The 21,209-nt window shown below is 47.6% G+C and overlaps 1 protein-coding gene across 1 annotated transcript; it reads left to right on the top strand.

Moving 5' to 3' along the window:
• Nucleotides 1-19,925: 19,925 nt before the first annotated feature.
• On the top strand, nucleotides 19,926-20,372 carry LOC145818264 (uncharacterized). The gene has a single exon (XM_082912905.1). The coding sequence runs from the start codon at nucleotides 19,926-19,928 to the stop codon at nucleotides 20,370-20,372; it is 447 nt and encodes a 148-aa protein (XP_082769031.1).
• The last annotated feature ends 837 nt before the right edge of the window (nucleotides 20,373-21,209 follow it).

Genomic DNA, 21,209 nt, shown 5'->3' with positions numbered 1-21,209 from the left:
ACTCGAAGGCGAGTCGAAGACAACCTAAAGGGCATTTACCTGAGTAACATGGAGGAATGCACCAGTGGAGTTCGCTGCACAGGTAGGGATCCGTCCAACTCGCACAAACCAAACACAACTCATGCGCCACGACGTACACTACGCACCAGCCCCCCGAAACGAATCACCCCCCGAAGGACTAAGAAGCCCGACGAACGCACGAAAACATTTAGAGAAGCCGAGCCAGCACCGGTTAGCGCGAATGCGAATAACAAACGCAGCAGGCAACTTTCGAGGGACATACTTTTCGCAACAAGCTTCCACTAGGAAAGCATAGGCAACTCGTTCGAACGTCAAAGCCAACCAAATGGCAATTACCCGAGGGACACGCTTTTCGCAAGGCACCTTCCACTGGGGAAGCACAGGCAACTAGCTTGTAGGCGAGTCGAAGACAACCTAAAGGCAATTACCCGAGGGACATGGAGGAATGCACCAGTGGAGTTCACTGCACAGGCAGGGATCCGTCCAACTCGCACAAACCAAACACAACTCACGCCCCACGACGTACACTATGTACCAGCCGCCCAAAACGAATCACCCCCCGAAGGACTAGAAGCCCGACGAACGTGCGAAAGCATTTAGAGAAGCCGAGCAAGCACCGGTTAGCGCGAATGCAAATAACAAACGTAACAGGAAACTTTCGAGGGACATACTTCTCGCAACAAGCTTGCACTAGGAAAGCACAGGCAACTCGTTCGCACGTCAAAGCCAACCAAATGGCAATTTAACCGTGGGACATGCATTTCGCATGGCAACTTGTACAATTACCTGAGGGACATGGCATGCTTGCCAAGACCGTGCCATGATATGCTGTTGGCCAAGGCCAGGGCATGCCATGCTGCTGGCCAAGGCCGTGGCATGGCATGCCATGCTGCTGGACAAGGCCGTGGCAAGGCATGCTGCTGGCCAAGGCGTTGGCATGGCATGATACTGCCCAAGGCCGAGGCGTTGGCATGGCATGCTGCTGGCCAAGGTTTTGGCTTGCCCTGCTGCTGGCATGGCATGCGGCTGGCCAAGGCCGTGGCATGGCCTGCTGCTGGCCAAGGTCGTGGCATGACATGTTTGCCTAGGCCGGGCATGGCATGCTGCTGGCCAGGGCTTTGGCATGGCATGGTGCTGGCCAAGGCCGTGGCATGGCATGCTTGCGAAGGCTGGGGCATGGCATGCTGCTGGCCAAGGCTGGGGCATGGCATGCTGCTGGCCAAGGACTAGGCATGGCATGCTGCTGGCCAAGGCCGTGGCATGACATGCTTGCCAAGGCCGTGGCATGACATGCTCGCCAAGGCTGGCGCATGGCATGCTGCTGGCCAAGGCCGTGGCATGGCATGCTCCTGGCCAAGGACTAGGCATGGCATGCTGCTGGCCAAGGCCGTGGCATGACATGCTTGCCAAGGCTGGGGCATGGCATGCTACTGGCCAAGGCCGTGGCATGACATGCTTGCCAAGGCTGGGACATGGCATGCTGCTGGCCAAGGCTGGGGCATGGCATGCTGCTAGCCAAGGCCGGGGAATGACATGCTTGCCAAGGCTGGGGCATGGCATGCTACTGGCCAAGGCTTTGGTATGGCATGTTGCTGGCCAAGGCTGTAGCATGGCATGCTGCTGGCCAAGGCCGTGGCATGACGTGCTGGCCAAGGCTGGGGCATGGCATGCTCCTGGCCAAGGCTTTGGCATGCCATGTTGCTGGCCAAGGCTGTGGCATGGCATGCTCCTGGCCAAGGCCGATGTGACACCCCTGTTCCGTAGTATGTTAATTGGTCCTTAACATGATGTGATTATGTATTTTGATATGATTTTGTGTTCCACTATGTGAAAATATGTGGTTTGAAATTTTATCTGTTCATCGTAGGAATATCTGTTTGAGTAGTCTGTTTTGGAAATTTAATTGAGGGCCTTATCGGCCACGGAACCCGAAATTGACTACGCCATTGTGGTTGGCATAATTTTTAGGGCCTACGGTGAAATTTAATTGAAATTTGATTCTGGTCAATTTAAACTGATTAAATTGATAAATTAAGCACCCCATTATTTTATATTAAAATATTTGTTAGTGGGGCTTGTTGTATATTTGCATTGCACTCCCCTTTAGCTCTCTTAAAACTCAAAATCTGAGTTAGACAATTGAGAGGGAGAGAGAGGCCGGCCATGGAGAGAAAAAGAGAGAGATTTGTGTAATTTGGGCTCAAGACTTGGGAATTTGAAGATCTAGCTCAAGATTTGGCTAGAGCTTGAGTGTTGAAGCTCTTAGGTAAGTGATTTCATGAAATCTTACTGGTAATTTGTAAGTTCAAGGGTTGTTTGTGATCAAGAACATGTAATGAGTTGATTTTTGTTGAGATTGAAGTCTTAGAACTCATGCATGTAAGAAATTACTTTGAATTTGCATGTTTGAGCTTGAAACACATGACTCATGTGGAGTTTTGGGTAGAACTCATATTGTAGTCACCATTTGTACCATCTAAGTTGAGAATGATGAGCATCTCCCACATGCATGTACAAATCATGGGAGTATAAGTCTTGAATGTTGAATTTGAGCATGTTGATGATGGGTTTGAGACAATTTCGGACATGCATGTAGATAATTCATGTAATTGAGCTTCCTAATGTTGTAATCTGCATTAGTAGCATGTTAGCATGTGTAAATGTGTAATTTGAACCATTGCATGCAAGAAATGTAGATGGAAAACTGATTTGGAGCTCCAGAACACGATCTGGGAAACCCAGATTTTTGAGGTCCGCTCGAGCGGGGTAATGGCCGCTCGAGCGGGAAAATCGTGCTCCCAGCATTTTTGCAGAGTTGGATGCCCGCTCGAGCGGGACATTTCACGCTCGAGCGTGGATCTTTGTAGACGGACCTTCAGCTCGAGCGCATCTTTTGTGCAACCAGTACCTTGCAGGCCTTAAGGGTCCGCTCGAGCGGAGAAGCTTACGCTCGAGCGGGGACCCTGTTTTCTGGAATTTTGTTCATACATTCTGTGATTCGTTTTCCGTTCTCTTTCACTTGTAAGCACTCTTAGGCATGTGTTAAGCATTGTAAATGAGTTAATGAGATAAGAACAAAGCCTAAAGAGGAATATGTGAATTAAAGAACGAATTGAACTGTTAGTGACCCTTTTGTATTCATGAAATGTGTAGGGTCAAGCTCCAGGGCGCATCCACAAGCCGATCACTGTGAGTAATATCAATATTTGAAAACTTGTCGATGTCCAATTGTTATTCCCCTATAAATATTATGAGTTGTTAATTGGGATTGTGGACAAAAGTTTGACATGAATGAATGGGCCAAAGGCCGTTTGACATGAATGAATGGGCCAAAGGCCGTTTGACATGAATGAATGGGCCAAATGCCGTTTGACATGAATGAATGGGCCAAAGGCCGTTTGACACGAATGAATGGGCCAAAGGCCGTTTGACATGAATGAATGGGCCAAAGGCCGTTTGACATGAATGAATGGGCCAAAGGCCGTTTGACATGAATGAACGGGCCAAAGGCCGTTTGACATGAATGAATGGGCCAAAGGCCGTTTGACATGAATGAATGGGCCGAAGGCCGTTTTGCCAAGAATGGAAACCCGGATGGGCCAAAGGCCAGAATGTTTGGAACTACAGTTACTTGACTTGCATTTCGTATAGTTATATATATTTTGCTGTTAAACAGAAGTATGAATTGGGCCCAAGGCCGTTTGGAGCATGTTGTTCTACATATTGTTATGTAACTGTTATATTTGATATTATTCACTGGGCTGTCGCTCACGCTCATTCATGTATTTGTAGGTGAGCCAAGGGAAGTCCAAACCCAGCCCCAGTGAAGTCTGCTAGGAACAACAGGAATTTTGGGAGAGTCAGCCTTGTGCCTCGCGCATGAGACCATCCTTGCCCTTTTACTATGTACCTATGTTTTGTCTTGTTGGCAAGGACCTAGTGCATGTCTGTACATAGTCTGTTATAGGTTGACTCGTTTTGGACGATCCTGTCTGTAATGAATTTTGTGAAACTGTACTTTTGATGTGAGTTATTAACGTATCTGAGTATGGTTTGTTTGATGTGCATATAAGCACGGCTCTATGGACAAAGTTTTTAATTTTGCTTCCGTTTGGCCCCCATTAACTCTGTTAGAATGCGTTTAGAACAGTTTGAGGCCGTAGGTAATCTCATGATTACTGGCCGGTTACGTCCTTAACCCACGGGGGCGGGTTCGGGTCGTGACAGAGTGGTATCAGAGCACGAGTTAATAACTCACACACTTGTCCAAAAAGAGCAATAAGCGTCTAGATAAGATCTAGGATGCATTCATGTGATAAATACGAGTTGGAAGCATTGATTATGTGCTTAAATGTTTTGTTATGAATAATTATATGTGTAAGTTGTGAACTACTTGCATTACGAATTATTTGGAAATATGTGCTCCTTAGTGTATGTGTACTTGTGTACCTTTGGTATGGAATATAATGCAAGTTCAATTAGATGGTGAGAACCAGAGGTGATGAGTTAGAGGAATCCTCTGCTGCCAGACTGGACAGAATGGAAAGACTGATTCAGGAAATGGCAGAAGCTTTGAGACAGCAACAGGAGTGGCAACAACAGTGGCAGCAACCACATCCGCCACCTCCACCTCCGGCACCACCTGTGCCAGATAATCAAAATGATGATCGGATAATCGCTCTCACCAAGGAATTCAAGAAAATGAAACCACCACAGTCCCATGGTGGACTAGATCCCTTAAAAGCCGAAGCTTGGGTACTTGGGATTGAAAAACTGTTTGAGGTGTTTCCGTGCTCGGATACACAGAAAGTGCTTCTAGCCACCTTTATGCTAGAAGATGAAGCGAGAAGATGGTGGATGTTGATGAGGGAAAACCACAGAAATATTGATTGGGCGAAATTTTTGGAAATCTTCTATGACAAGTACTTCCCGCAGTGTGTCCGGGACAGGAAAGTGGCAGAGTTCATGGAACTCAAACAAGACAGTATGACTGTAGCTGAGTATGAGGCCAAATTTACTGAGTTGGCCAGGTTTGCACCACACGTAATTGACACTGATTATAAGAAGGCAAGGCATTTTGAAGGTGGGCTCCGAAGTGACATCCTAGAGCGGGTGAATGTCCTGAAATTGGAGACCTACATTGGGGTGCTTGACCGGGCCATCATATCAGAGGCTAATATAGCTAGACAAGCTAAGCCAACAACCGAATGGAGAGGCAACAAAAGACAAGGCTTCTTTTTGAAGAGGAAATTTCTGAAAAAGCAAAACACGGGCTCCTCAACTACCTCAAGTTCTTCCCGAGACACGACTCCCATGTGCAACACTTGTAGCAAAAGGCACCGTGGAGTTTGTTACCGTGCATCGGGAGCCTGTTTTAAGTGTGGGAAACAAGGGCATATAGCCCGAGATTGTAATCAGAATAGTGGGAAGATAGCTGCTAGCTCCACTGCATCGATCCCGAAGCCGGGAAACACTTTGAGATCTGCTACTACTGGGGATACAGTGAGACAAGGGAGAGTCTTTGCACTCGTTCCGGGTGATACACGGAATGCCAATGCCGTTGTCTCAGGTACTATCTCGATATGTAATCAGGATGCTTTTGTGTTAATTGATTCTGGATCAACGCATTCATTTGTGACATATGCATTTGCATCTAGACTGAAAAGACCCCTAGAATTGTTGCCATATTTGTTATGTGTGTCTGCTCCATCGGGGGAATCTGTGTTATGTGACTATATATATCGGTTTTGTGACATGCATATTGAGGATGCTACCCTGTATGTAGATTTGTTGCCCTTAAACTTTAGACACTTTGATGTAATTTTGGGCATGGATTGGTTGACCAAATACTGTGCCACTATAGATTGTGTGACAAAGAGGGTTGTATTTAAACCACCAGAACAGGAAGAAATTGTGTTTGTGGGAAATGGGGTAGTACCTCCACCATATTTGATATCTGCAATGAAAGCATGTAAATTGATCAGGAAGGGATGCCAGGGTTATTTGTGTTATGTATTGACTGAACAATCCGTGAATGTTGAATTGAATGATATTCCCATCGTTAGAGAATTCCCAAATGTGTTTCCAAATGAATTACCAGGGGAATTGGTAGACAGGGAGATAGAGTTTACTATTGAAACTGTGCCAGGCACCCAACCTATTTCTAAAACTCCCTACAGGATGGCTACAGCCGAAATGAAAGAATTAAAAGAACAGTTGCAAGACCTTCTTGATAAAGGGTTTATCCGGCCCAGTACTTCGCCTTGGGGCGCACCAGTGTTATTTGTAAAGAAAAAGGATGGTACCTTACGCCTATGTATTGATTACCGGGAATTGAACAAGGTAACGATAAAGAATAAATATCCCTTACCCCGTATTGATGACTTATTTGACCAGTTGCAGGGATCACAGGTGTTTTCTAAGATTGATTTGAGATCCGGGTATCATCAGCTGAAGGTTAAGGCAGAAGATGTTGAGAAAACCGCATTCAGAACGAGGTATGGTCATTTTGAGTTTCTTGTTATGCCATTTGGAGTGACTAATGCTCCGGCAGCATTTATGGACTTAATGAATGGAATTTTTAAAACCTACCTTGATGAGTTTGTTGTTGTCTTCATCGATGATATTTTAATATACTCTAAAGATAGACTTGAACACGAACATCATTTGAGGACTGTTTTACAAATACTTCGGGAAAGAAAACTATTTGCTAAGTTAAAGAAATGTGAGTTTTGGTTGGATGAGGTTATTTTCTTAGGGCACGTGGTCAACAAGGAAGGAATTTCAGTGGACCCGCAGAAAATAGAAGCAATTGTGAATTGGCCTACACCCACTAATGTGACAGAAGTTCGCAGTTTCATGGGCTTAGCTGGGTACTACAGAAGGTTTGTAAAGGACTTTTCGAAATTAGCTGTGCCTCTTACCCAATTGACACGTAAAGGACAACCATTTGAGTGGAATAGTGAAAGAGAATCAGCCTTTCATGAATTGAAGACAAGATTGACCACTGCACCAATTTTGACACTACCTTCAGGTACGGAAAATTTTGTGATTTTCAGTGACGCATCTTATAAGGGTTTGGGTTGTGTGTTAATGCAGAACGGAAAGGTTATTGCTTACGCCTCCCGGCAGTTGAGGCCAAATGAGAAGAATTATCCAACACATGACCTAGAATTGGCCGCAGTTGTTTTTGCTTTGAAAATCTGGCGGCATTATTTGTATGGGGCAAAGTGTGAAGTCTACACAGATCATAAAAGCCTAAAATACTTCTTCACGCAGAAAGAGTTGAATATGCGCCAGAGAAGATGGCTGGAACTGATAAAAGATTACGACCTAGAAATTCAGTATCACCCCGGAAAAGCTAATACAGTGGCTGATGCCTTGAGCAGAAAATCAACAGGGAATATGGCTTGCTTGCTTACTGAACAAAGGGAGATTTTGCAAGACTTTGAAAAGTTTGAAATTGAAGTGGTAGTGTGTGAACAGGGCGGATTGATAGCCGCTATTACAGCCGAGCCGGCAATTGTTGATGAAATCAAGCAAAAACAGAAAGAGGATGAGTTCCTCAGAAAGGTAATTAATGAATTTGAAGTCAGCCCAAAAGCAGAGTTCAGTATCGAGAATGGAATGTTGAAATTTCGAAACCGAATATGTGTTCCAGTTATTCCGGAGCTAAAGAAGAGGGTCTTAGACGAAGCCCACAGATCCGTATTTGCTATGCATCCGGGTAACAATAAAATGTATCGGGATTTGAAACAAACCTATTGGTGGCCTAAAATGAAGAAAGAGATTGCAGAACATGTGTCCAAGTGCCTTCAGTGTCAGCAAGTTAAGGCTGAACATCAGAAACCAGGCGGTCTACTTCAACCTCTCCCCATTCCTGAGTGGAAGTGGGAACATGTGACTATGGATTTCGTTGTTGGCCTACCTCGGACTTCCCGCGGTATGGATTCTGTTTGGGTTGTAGTTGATAGACTGACTAAATCTGCACATTTTCTGCCTGTCAAAACTACATTTACTGCTTACAGGTTGGCTACTATTTATGTTGATGAAATTGTCCGCTTACATGGAGTTCCAGTAACCATTGTGTCGGATAGAGATCCGAAGTTTGTATCTAGATTGTGGAAGAGTTTGCAGGAAGCTATGGGAACAGAACTAAGGTTCAGTACTGCATTCCACCCACAGACAGATGGGCAGTCAGAACAAACAATACAGACTTTGGAAGATATGCTTCGCATGTGTGCTTTGGATTTTCAGGGGAGTTGGGAAGATTGCCTGCCACTTGCAGAATTTGCCTATAATAATAGCTTCCACTCCAGCATCGGTATGGCACCATACGAGGCTTTGTATGGTAGGAGGTGTAGATCACCTATTTGTTGGACAGAGGTCGGGGACAGAGCTTTGCTCGGGCCTGAAATTGTACAAGACACCTCTGAAAAGATCAAGATTATTCGGCAAAGGCTCAAAACAGCTCAAGACCGACAGAAGAGTTATGAAGATGTCCGGAGAAGACCTCTTGAGTATGAGGTCGGCGACCATGTGTTCATCCGTGTTTCTCCAATGAAAGGCCAAGTCAGGTTTGGGAAAAAGGGCAAGTTGACGCCCCGTTATATTGGGCCGTTTCAAATTTTGGAGAAACTTGGTCCAGTTGCTTATAGAGTTGCTTTGCCACCGGGATTTGAACAAATCCACAATGTGTTTCATGTGTCAATGTTGAGGGGTTACCTCCGAGACCCGTTGCATGTGATTGATTATCACCGGATTGCTATCGATGAAAATATGGAATATGCTGAATGGCCGGAAAGAATTGTTGACCGACAAGTGAAAGAATTGAGAAACAAATCCATTCCAATGGTGAAAGTGGAATGGAAGGAACACTATGGGACAGATGCTACATGGGAAAAAGAGGAGGAAATGCGTCTACGCTATCCACATTTGTTTCCCGACGAAGGTAAGTTAAGTTTGGAGGACCAAACTTCCTAAAGGGGGGAAGACTGTGACACCCCTGTTCCGTAGTATGTTAATTGGTCCTTAACATGATGTGATTATGTATTTTGATATGATTTTGTGTTCCACTATGTGAAAATATGTGGTTTGAAATTTTATCTGTTCATCGTAGGAATATCTGTTTGAGTAGTCTGTTTTGGAAATTTAATTGAGGGCCTTATCGGCCACGGAACCCGAAATTGACTACGCCATTGTGGTTGGCATAATTTTTAGGGCCTACGGTGAAATTTAATTGAAATTTGATTCTGGTCAATTTAAACTGATTAAATTGATAAATTAAGCACCCCATTATTTTATATTAAAATATTTGTTAGTGGGGCTTGTTGTATATTTGCATTGCACTCCCCTTTAGCTCTCTTAAAACTCAAAATCTGAGTTAGACAATTGAGAGGGAGAGAGAGGCCGGCCATGGAGAGAAAAAGAGAGAGATTTGTGTAATTTGGGCTCAAGACTTGGGAATTTGAAGATCTAGCTCAAGATTTGGCTAGAGCTTGAGTGTTGAAGCTCTTAGGTAAGTGATTTCATGAAATCTTACTGGTAATTTGTAAGTTCAAGGGTTGTTTGTGATCAAGAACATGTAATGAGTTGATTTTTGTTGAGATTGAAGTCTTAGAACTCATGCATGTAAGAAATTACTTTGAATTTGCATGTTTGAGCTTGAAACACATGACTCATGTGGAGTTTTGGGTAGAACTCATATTGTAGTCACCATTTGTACCATCTAAGTTGAGAATGATGAGCATCTCCCACATGCATGTACAAATCATGGGAGTATAAGTCTTGAATGTTGAATTTGAGCATGTTGATGATGGGTTTGAGACAATTTGGGACATGCATGTAGATAATTCATGTAATTGAGCTTCCTAATGTTGTAATCTGCATTAGTAGCATGTTAGCATGTGTAAATGTGTAATTTGAACCATTGCATGCAAGAAATGTAGATGGAAAACTGATTTGGAGCTCAAGAACACGATCTGGGAAACCCAGATTTTTGAGGTCCGCTCGAGCGGGGTAATGGCCGCTCGAGCGGGAAAATCGTGCTCCCAGCATTTTTGCAGAGTTGGATGCCCGCTCGAGCGGGACATTTCACGCTCGAGCGTGGATCTTTGTAGACGGACCTTCAGCTCGAGCGCATCTTTTGTGCAACCAGTACCTTGCAGGCCTTAAGGGTCCGCTCGAGCGGAGAAGCTTACGCTCGAGCGGGGACCCTGTTTTCTGGAATTTTGTTCATACATTCTGTGATTCGTTTTCCGTTCTCTTTCACTTGTAAGCACTCTTAGGCATGTGTTAAGCATTGTAAATGAGTTAATGAGATAAGAACAAAGCCTAAAGAGGAATATGTGAATTAAAGAACGAATTGAACTGTTAGTGACCCTTTTGTATTCATGAAATGTGTAGGGTCAAGCTCCAGGGCGCATCCACAAGCCGATCACTGTGAGTAATATCAATATTTGAAAACTTGTCGATGTCCAATTGTTATTCCCCTATAAATATTATGAGTTGTTAATTGGGATTGTGGACAAAAGTTTGACATGAATGAATGGGCCAAAGGCCGTTTGACATGAATGAATGGGCCAAAGGCCGTTTGACATGAATGAATGGGCCAAAGGCCGTTTGACATGAATGAATGGGCCAAAGGCCGTTTGACACGAATGAATGGGCCAAAGGCCATTTGACATGAATGAATGGGCCAAAGGCCGTTTGACATGAATGAATGGGCCAAAGGCCGTTTGACATGAATGAACGGGCCAAAGGCCGTTTGACATGAATGAATGGGCCAAAGGCCGTTTGACATGAATGAATGGGCCGAAGGCCGTTTTGCCAAGAATGGAAACCCGGATGGGCCAAAGGCCAGAATGTTTGGAACTACAGTTACTTGACTTGCATTTCGTATAGTTATATATATTTTGCTGTTAAACAGAAGTATGAATTGGGCCCAAGGCCGTTTGGAGCATGTTGTTCTACATATTGTTATGTAACTGTTATATTTGATATTATTCACTGGGCTGTCGCTCACGCTCATTCATGTATTTGTAGGTGAGCCAAGGGAAGTCCAAACCCAGCCCCAGTGAAGTCTGCTAGGAACAACAGGAATTTTGGGAGAGTCAGCCTTGTGCCTCGCGCATGAGACCATCCTTGCCCTTTTACTATGTACCTATGTTTTGTCTTGTTGGCAAGGACCTAGTGCATGTCTGTACATAGTCTGTTATAGGTTGACTCGTTTTGGACGATCCTGTCTGTAATGAATTTTGTGAAACTGTACTTTTGATGTGAGTTATTAACGTATCTGAGTATGGTTTGTTTGATGTGCATATAAGCACGGCTCTATGGACAAAGTTTTTAATTTTGCTTCCGTTTGGCCCCCATTAACTCTGTTAGAATGCGTTTAGAACAGTTTGAGGCCGTAGGTAATCTCATGATTACTGGCCGGTTACGTCCTTAACCCACGGGGGCGGGTTCGGGTCGTGACAGCCGACGTGCCACCGCCACCACCGCGGGCCGCCACTCGACACATCCCGTGCTTGGCTATGTAGTTTCGATGCCACAAGCCAAGCGATGGCATGTGCCAAGCGCCCGCCTAGGCATAGGCGTGGCTTGTGGCCTGGCCATGCTGGCCAACCTTAAGGGAGGTGCCCTCCCCCCTTATAGTAGCTTGTTAAGCCCTTTTTCATCTGGCAGGAGGAAACATCACCTATGCTCGAGGAGTCATAATGGGGTTTTTTAAAAAAGTAACGGTTTTTTGCAAGAATTTTCAACATAAAAGTTGAAGGAAATAATTAAAGACACCATAACAAAAATTGAAAAAAAATTTTTGGCCACCGGAATATTTTATTTTAATTATTTCAATTTTGATACTTAAAAAATAATAAAAATTACTAAAAATAGTCAAAAAATTCTAGAAAAATTCCAATAATTATAGGATGAGGCACTAGTAATTATAGTAATTTTTTTAATTATTTTTTTATTTTTTATTTATTTTATTTTAATTTTTATGAGTAAATAAAAATTAAAAAATACGAATCACACCCCGAAGGACTAAGAAGCCCGACGAACGTGCAAAAACTCTTAGAAAAACCGAGCAAGCATCGGATAGCGCGAATGCAAATAACAAACGCAACGGGCAACTTCCGAGGGACATACTTTTCACAAGAAGCTTCCACTGGGAACAAACTGGCAACTCGTTCGCAAGCCAAAGGAAACCAAATGGCTATTACCCGAGGGACATGCATTTCGCAGGGCAACTTGTACGTAAGTCAAAGCCAAACCTAATGGCAATTACCCAAGGGACAGGATTGCTTGCCAAGGCCGTGGCATGCGATGTTCTTGGCCAAGGCCATGCCATGCCACGCTGCGGGACAAGGTCATGGCAAGACATGCGGCTGGCCAAGGCTGTTGCATGGCATGTTGCTGGCTTGGACAAGGCTATGGCATGGCCAAGGCGGCGGCCTTGGCCTTGGCTGGGCTGCCTTGGCTGCTATTCTTAGCGCGACCGCAAATGACAAAGGCAACAGGCAACTTCTGCGGGACATAATTTTTGCAACAAGCTTCCATGTTCCTGGCCATGGGCGTGGCATGCCATGCTACTGGCCAAGGCCGTGGCATGGCAAGCTGCTGGCCTTGGCCTTGGCATGGTTTGCTGCTGGCTTTGCCTGGGAATGGCATGCCGCTGGACTTGGCCATGGCATGGCATGGCATGCTGCTGGCTTTGGCTAGGCTGCCTTGGCCTCGGGATGGCATGCTGCTGGCCTTGGCCTAGGCATGGCATGCTGCTGGCATTGGCTAGGCTGCCTTGGCCATGGCATGGCATGCTGCTGGCCGTGGCCTTGGCATGGCATGGCATGTTCCTGGCTTAGGCTGGGCTGCTAGGGCCTTGGCATGGCATGCTGTTGGCCTTGGCCTTGGCATGGCATGCTGCTGGCTTTGGGGGGGCTCCTTGGCCTTGGCATGGCATGCTGCTGGCCTTGGCCTTGGCATGGCATGCTTGTGGCATTGGCTGGGGCATGGCATGCTGCTGGCTTTGGCTGGGCTGCCTCGGCCATGGCATGGCATGCTGCTGGCTTTGGCTGGGTTGCCTTGGCCTTGGCATGACATGCTGCTGGCTTTGGCTATGCTGCCTTGGCCTCAACATGGCATGTTGCTTGCCTCGGCCTTGGCATGACATGCTGCAGGCTTTGGCTGGGCTGCCTTGGCCTTGTCATGGCATGCTGCTGGCATTGGCCTTTGCCTGGCATGCTACGGGCTTTGGATGGGCTGCCTTGGCCATGGCATGGCATGGCATGCTGCTGGCAGTGGCTGGGCAACCTTGACCTGGGCATGGCATGCTTCTGGCCTTGGCGTTGGCATGGCATGCTGCTGGCTTTGGCTGGACGGCCTTGGCCATGGCATGGCATGCTGCTGGCTTTAGCTAGGCTGCCTTGGCCTTGGCATGGCATGCTGCTTGCCTTGGCCTTGGCACGGCATGCTAATGGCTTTGGCTGGGCTGCCTTGGCGTTGGCATGGCATGCTGCCGGGCTTGGCCTTGGACTGGCATGCTGCTGGCTTTGGCAGGGCTGCCTTGGCCAGGGCATGGCATGCTTCTGGCCTTGGCCTTGGCGTGGCATGCTACTGGCTTTGGCTGGGCTGCCATGGCCTTACCATGGCTGCCATGGCCTTGGCATGGCATTTTGCTGGCCTTGGCCTTGGCATGGCAAGCTGTTGGCTTTGGCTGGGCTGCCATGGCCATGGCAGGGCATGATGCTTGCCATGGCCTTGGCATGGCATGTTGCTGGCTTTGGCTGGGCTGCCTTGGCCATGGCGTGGCATGCCACTGGCCTTGGCCTTTGCAGGGCATGCTGCTGGCTTTGGCTGGAATGGCATGCTGTTGGCTTTGGCTGGGCTGCCATGGCCATGGCAGGGCGTGATGTTTGCCTTGGCCTTGGCATGGCATGTTGCTCGCTTTGGCTGGGTTGCCTTGGCCATGGCGTGGCATGCCACTGGCCTTGGCCTTTGCAGGGCATGCTGCTGGCTTTGGCTGGGCTGCCTTGGCCTTGGCATGGCATGCTGCTGGCTTTGGCTGGGTTGCCTTGGCCTTGGCATGACATGCTGCTGGCTTTGGCTATGCTGCCTTGGCCTCAACATGGCATGTTGCTTGCCTCGGCCTTGGCATGACATGCTGCAGGCTTTGGCTGGGCTGCCTTGGCCTTGTCATGGCATGCTGCTGGCATTGGCCTTTGCCTGGCATGCTACGGGCTTTGGATGGGCTGTCTTGGCCATGGCATGGCATGGCATGCTGCTGGCAGTGGCTGGGCAACCTTGACCTGGGCATGGCATGCTTCTGGCCTTGGCGTTGGCATGGCATGCTGCTGGCTTTGGCTGGACGGCCTTGGCCATGGCATGGCATGCTGCTGGCTTTAGCTAGGCTGCCTTGGCCTTGGCATGGCATGCTGCTTGCCTTGGCCTTGGCACGGCATGCTAATGGCTTTGGCTGGGCTGCCTTGGCGTTGGCATGGCATGCTGCCGGGCTTGGCCTTGGACTGGCATGCTGCTGGCTTTGGCAGGGCTGCCTTGGCCAGATCATGGCATGCTTCTGGCCTTGGCCTTGGCGTGGCATGCTACTGGCTTTGGCTGGGCTGCCATGGCCTTACCATGGCTGCCATGGCCTTGGCATGGCATTTTGCTGGCCTTGGCCTTGGCATGGCAAGCTGTTGGCTTTGGCTGGGCTGCCATGGCCATGGCAGGGCATGATGCTTGCCATGGCCTTGGCATGGCATGTTGCTGGCTTTGGCTGGGCTGCCTTGGCCATGGCGTGGCATGCCACTGGCCTTGGCCTTTGCAGGGCATGCTGCTGGCTTTGGCTGGAATGGCATGCTGTTGGCTTTGGCTGGGCTGCCATGGCCATGGCAGGGCGTGATGTTTGCCTTGGCCTTGGCATGGCATGTTGCTCGCTTTGGCTGGGCTGCCTTGGCCATGGCGTGGCATGCCACTGGCCTTGGCCTTTGCAGGGCATGCTGCTGGCTTTGGCTGGGCTGCCTTGGCCTTGGCATGGCATGCTGCTGGCCTTGGCCTTGGCACGGCATGCTAATGGCTTTGGCTGGGCTGCCTTGGCCTTGGCATGGCATGCTGCTGGCCTTGGCCATGCCATGGCATGCTGCTGGTGGCTGTGGCTGGGCAACCTTGGCCCTGGCATGGCATGCTTCTGGCCTTGGCCTTGTGCCACAGACTGCCAAATCTTGAAGCTGTCCCTCACTAAGAAAGACCTAGGAGGCTCTAGAAATCACTAGAACATTCTAGAACTCCCTAGAGTTTTGTAGATGCTTGTACATAATGGTAGATATATGTAGATCCTTCACGATATGTATATTCTAGAATAGTTCTAGAATAATCTACTAAGATATAGTAGGAGGAAGTGTCTAGAACACTCTCCTTACTTGTAGCTCTAGAATGATCCTTGTAGCCTATAAAAGGGGGAGGGAGTCATTTGCCCAAACCACCAAGTGTAATCACAAGCATTCAAGCAATATAAAGCTAGCATTCTCCAAGAGTTCTCTCTAAGTTCTCTAAAGTCTCTCTTGTGTGTGCAAACTTCTCCTAGCTCTCTCCCAAAGAAGGCTTACTTAGGTGCAAGCAAGGCGTGCATAAGCATCTAAGGCCGCATGGTTGGCTTGGAAAAACCAAGGCCGTGACAGTTGGTATCAGAGCAAGGTTACGAAGGCGTCGTGACTAAGGAAGGAAGGGCACTATGTCGGAAGTAGCTCACACCGAAGAGAACCGCGGAAGGGAGACTACTGCAAACTTGGGCAAGAAGGCCAAGGACAAGTCACGTGACATCATGAGTGCCATGGAGACCCATGTGGTCAAGGTTGATGTGGCTGTGGCCGATGTCGAGGAGCGATTGGATCGATTGGAACATGGGATGGATCAACTCAATGGCAAGGTGGAATGCGAAGTCGAGGAGCTGCTTTAGTCCATGCGGGATACCATCCGAGGCAACCATGAGAGCCACATGCAAGAAAGCTATGACTTTGAAGAATGGATCTTGAAGGCGATCTCCCAACTCCAAGACCATGTCCAAGAGATAAAGGAAGGCTTGGAGGAGACAAGGGTGGACTGGGCTATGTGCAAACGGGCAGTAGCCAGTGGAGGCGTTGCCACTAATGCGGGGTTCACTCCAAGGCTGGAGGCACCAAAGCCTAAGGAGTTTGATGGCAAAAGGGACGCCAAGGAGTTGGACGATTACATCTGGCACTTAGAGAGGTATTTCGAAACCTTGAACCTAAATGATGAAATGGCTAAGGTACACATTGCTTCCCTCTACCTCACTAAGCTAGCTGGAATTTGGTGGCATCGTAAACATGCGGAGATAGAAAAAGGCACTTGCACTATCTCTTCCTGGGAAGAATTTAAGAACGAGTTAATGAAACAATTCTATCCTGAAAATGTGGCACACGAAGCACAGTTGAAAATGAGGGAGTTGAAGCACACCCGCTCTATCTGGGACTACGTCCAAGAATTCTCTGGGTTAATGCTTCAAATCCCTAACATGAGTGATGATGACTTACTTTTCAACTTCACAGCTGGTCTTAAACAGTGGGCACAATTGGAGCTACAACGAAGAGGAGTCAAAGACATCTCCACTGCACTCACTGTAGCCGAGACATTGGTGGAGTACACAAAGCCGGAATCTTCCAACTCAAAGTCCACCAAGGATGGTCAAGGCAAAGGTGGGGGAGCAAAGTGGGCTAAGGAGTCTAAGGAATATAAAGCTCCAAGGAACAAAGAAGTTGGAGGCAAGCCACCATCGGGCAAGGATTGGAAGAAGGATACCAAGAAAGACATCAAGCCCAAGGACAATTGTTTCATCTGTGATGGGCCACATTGGGCACGAGATTGTTCCAAGAGGAAGAACCTTAGTGTCATGCTTGAGAAGCAAGAGATGGAAAAGCAAGGCCACATGGGGTGCCTACAACTACTTAATGCTCTCAAAGCCAACCCGGTGCCAGCAAACAACAAAGATCGATCCTTGATGTATGTGAATGCCAACATCAATGGGAAGGCGACCCAAGTCATGGTAGATACGGGGGCATCACAACTTCATCAAGGATGAAGAAGCTAAGCGGTTGGGCCTCAAGGTTGACAAGGGTCAAGGGTGGCTCAAGACAGTGAATGCCAAGGCGAAACCACTTAATGGCATAGCTCGAGGGGTGGAGCTACACATGGGCACTTGGCATGGAAAGGTGGACTTCTCTGTAGCACAAATGGATTACTTCAACATTGTGCTAGGCATGGAGTTCTTGCGGCAATTCAATGCAGTGCCACTACCACGCTATAACTCCATGTGCATTCTTGAGGGTGGACCATGCATGGTCTCCACAGTGGCTAGGGCAAGCTCAGACAAGAAGGTACTCTCTGCGATGCAAGTCAAGAAGGGCTTCAAGAAGGGAGAGGCTACCTATCTAGCTATCCTCCAAGGCGAAGGGGGAGAAAGCGAAGATACTCCAATGGAGCCACCAAAGGAGATTGGCAAGGTGCTAGAAGAGTACAAAGATGTTATGCCACCCGAGTTGCCTAAAAGACTTCCACCCAGGAGGGAGGTGGATCACAAGATTGAGATGGAGCCAGGCGCCAAAGCACCAGCAATGGCACCATACCACATGTCCCCACCGGAGTTGGAGGAACCAAGAAGGCAATTGAAAGACTTGCTGGATGCGGGCTTCATTCAACCATCAAAGGCACCTTATGGAGCACCGGTATTGTTTCAGAAGAAGCACGATGGATCACTGCGGCTATGCATCGACTACCGGGCTCTAAACAAGGTAACAATAAAAAACAAATACCCTATTCCTTTGATTGTCGATTTATTTGATCAATTGGGGCATGCAAAGTTCTTCACTAAGCTTGATCTAAGGTCGGGGTACTATCAAGTGCGGATTGCGGAAGGTGATGAGCCAAAGACCGCTTGCGTAACTCGCTATGGTTCATATGAATTCTTAGTAATGCCCTTTGGCCTCACCAACGCACCCGCCACATTTTGCACATTGATGAACAAGATTTTCCATCCCTACTTGGACCGGTTCGCCGTGGTCTATTTAGATGACATAGTCATCTATAGCACCACTCTTGAAGAACATGTTGGGCACCTACAGACCATCTTCAAGACACTAAGGGAGAATGAGCTATATGTGAAGAAAGAAAAGTGCTCATTTTCCAAAGAAGAAGTTTCATTCCTCGGCCACAAGATCAAGGGAGGCAAGCTTAGTGTGGAAGAAGACAAGGTGAAGGCAATCAAAGAATGGGAGCCACCCACCAAAGTAACGGGGCTGCGATCTTTTCTTGGGCTTGTCAACTACTACCGGCGGTTTATCATGGGCTACTCGGCGATAGCAGCCCCTCTCACTGACATGCTTAAGAAAGGCCAGATGTGGGAATAGACGGGGAAATGTCAAGATGCTTTCGACAAGCTAAAGGAGGCTATAACGAAGGAACCGGTTTTCGCTCTACCGGATTGTGCCAAAGCATATGAGGTACACACTGACGCATCAGACTCTGCCATTGGAGGTGTTTTGATGCAGGATGGACATCCTATTGCATATGAAAGTCAGAAGCTTAATGACACGGAGCGGCGTTATACGGTTCAAGAAAAGGAGATGACAGCCATCATACATTGCCTAAGGACTTGGAGGCATTACTTGCTTGGTTCCAAGTTTGTGGTGAAGACTGACAATGTAGCCACAAGCTATTTCCAGACTCAAAAGAAACTAAGTCCGAAGCAAGCACGGTGGCAAGATTTCTTGGCCAAGTTCGACTACATTATGGAGTACAAGCCTGGCAAGGCAAACCTCGTAGCAGACGCACTAAGCAGGAAGGCTGAGCTAGCCACCATTGTCAAGCTAAAGGGGGAGTTGCTAACCCTAATCGGAGAAGGCATGGAGCATGACAAACTGGCCAAGAGTTTGGTAGCAATGGCCGAAGAAGGCAAGACCAAGAGGTTTTGGGAAGAGAATGGCATCCTTTACACAAAAAGGCGGCGCGTCTATGTTCCAAAATGGGGAAACCTATGGAGGAACCTTATCAAGGAATGCCATGACACCCAATGGGTTGGCCACCCAGGACAGAGACGCACTCGAGCATTGTTGGAGTCGAGTTACTATTGGCCACAAATGCGAGATGCGATAGAGTAATACATAAAGACTTGTCTTGTGTGCCAACAAGACAAGGTGGAGAATCAAAGTCCGGCATGGTTGTTGGAGCCACTCCCCGTACCTAGCAAACCTTGGGAAAGTATCAGCATGGACTTCATAGTGGCATTGCCCAAGTCTGAAGGGTGCAAGACTATCCTAGTGGTGGTAGACCGCTTCTCCAAGTATGCTACATTCATAGCTGCACCTAATGAGTGCTCAGCTGAGGAGACGGCCATGCTATTCTTCAAGCACGTGGTGAAGTATTGGGGCTTGCCACAGTCCATCATTAGTGACCGAGACTCATGGTTCACAGGCAAGTTTTGGACCGAGTTCTTCAAACTAATGGGGTCAGCACTTCATTTCTCTACCAGCTTTCACCCTCAAACGGATGGACAAACCGAAAGGGTGAACGCATTATTGGAGCTATACCTGAGGCATTTTGTAAATGCCAACCAGCATGATTGGGCTAAGTTGCTTGATATAGCTCAATTTTCCTACAACTTACAAAGGAGTGTGGCAACTAACCAGAGTCCATTCGAGCTAGCCACGGGGCAACAACCACTCACTCCACACTCTTTGTCAACCAACTCAGCAAGGAGTCCATCGGCCTACAAGGTTGCTAAGTCATGGAATGAACAAGTAGAGGTAGCACGGTCCTACCTCGACAAGGCAACCAAGAAGACGAAGAAGTGGGCGGATGAGAAGATGCGACACTGAGAGTTTAACATTGGTGACTTGGTGATGGTCAAGATCTTGTCTAGCCAAAACAAGTTCACCCGAGGCCTACACAAGGGGCTTGTTCGCCGCTATGATGGACCATATCCGATAATCAAGAAGGTGGGTAAGGTTGCTTACAAACTTGACTTACCCCCACATCTCAAGCTACACCCAGTCTTCCATGTGAGCTGCTTAAAGCCATACTACGAAGACGAGGAAGACCTAGATAGAGGCAAGTCAAAAAGAGCGCCATTGGGCATCACTGCAACTTATGACAAGGAGGTAGAGTCCGTCTTGGTAGACCGGATGGTTCGAAGACAATGCTATGCCCCACGTCATGAGTACTTGGTAAAATGGAAGGGCTTGCCAGATTGTGAAGCAAGTTGGGAACCGGCAGAGGCATTATCGCAATTTGAAGGGAAGATACAACTGTTCCATGAAGAGGACGCGACGAGGACGTCGCCACATTAGGTGGGGGAGAATGTCACAGACTTCCAAATCTTGAAGTTGTCCCTCACTAAGAAAGACCTAGGAGGCTCTGGAAATCACTAGAACATTCTAGAACTCCCTAGAGTTTTGTAGATGCTTGTACATAATGGTAGGTATATGTAGATCCTTCAAGATACGTATAGTCTAGAATAGTTCTAGAATAATCTACTAAGATATAGTAGCAGGAAGTGTCTAGAACACTCTCTATACTTGTAGCTCTAGAATGATCCTTGTAGCCTATAAAAGGGGGAGGGAGTCATTTGCCCAAACCACCAAGTGTAATCACAAGCATTCAAGCAATACAAAGCTAGCATTCTCCAAGAGTTCTCTCTAAGTTCTCTAAAGTCTCTCTTGTGTGTGCAAACTTCTCCTAGCTCTCTTCCAAAGAAGGCTTACTTAGGTGCAAGCAAGGCGTGCATAAGCATCTAAGGCCGCACGGTTGGCTTGGAAAAACCAAGGCCGTGATAGTACTTGTCACGGACTGGGCGCTTGTCATCCTCCCGAGAAGCCGGCTCCACGAGTGGTACTGCGTACCCCCGTGCATTATGCCCAAGCACTAACCCAGGAGATGTGATAGGGATCTACCTGCCTGCCTTGCCGCTCACAAAATAATGAACCTAATGCGCTTGCAAGGTGCTTGGTGTAGAACTCGCATCCCTAATGAGTCGGTACGTGACACTTGGCATGGCATGCTGCTGGCTTTGGCTGGGCTGCCTTCGCCATGGCATGGCATGCTGCTTGCCTTGGCCTTGGCATCGCATGCTGCTGGCTTTGGCTGGGCTGCCTTGGCCATGGCATGGCATGCTGCTGGCCTTGGCC

This window comes from Camellia sinensis, unplaced genomic scaffold, assembly GCF_055761805.1.
Source record: "Camellia sinensis isolate YWXY unplaced genomic scaffold, ASM5576180v1 Unanchor6, whole genome shotgun sequence".
Lineage (NCBI taxonomy): Eukaryota > Viridiplantae > Streptophyta > Magnoliopsida > Ericales > Theaceae > Camellia > Camellia sinensis.
The sequence above is the reverse complement of the archived record's forward strand: the minus strand, read 5'-3'. Positions and strand labels throughout refer to the sequence as shown.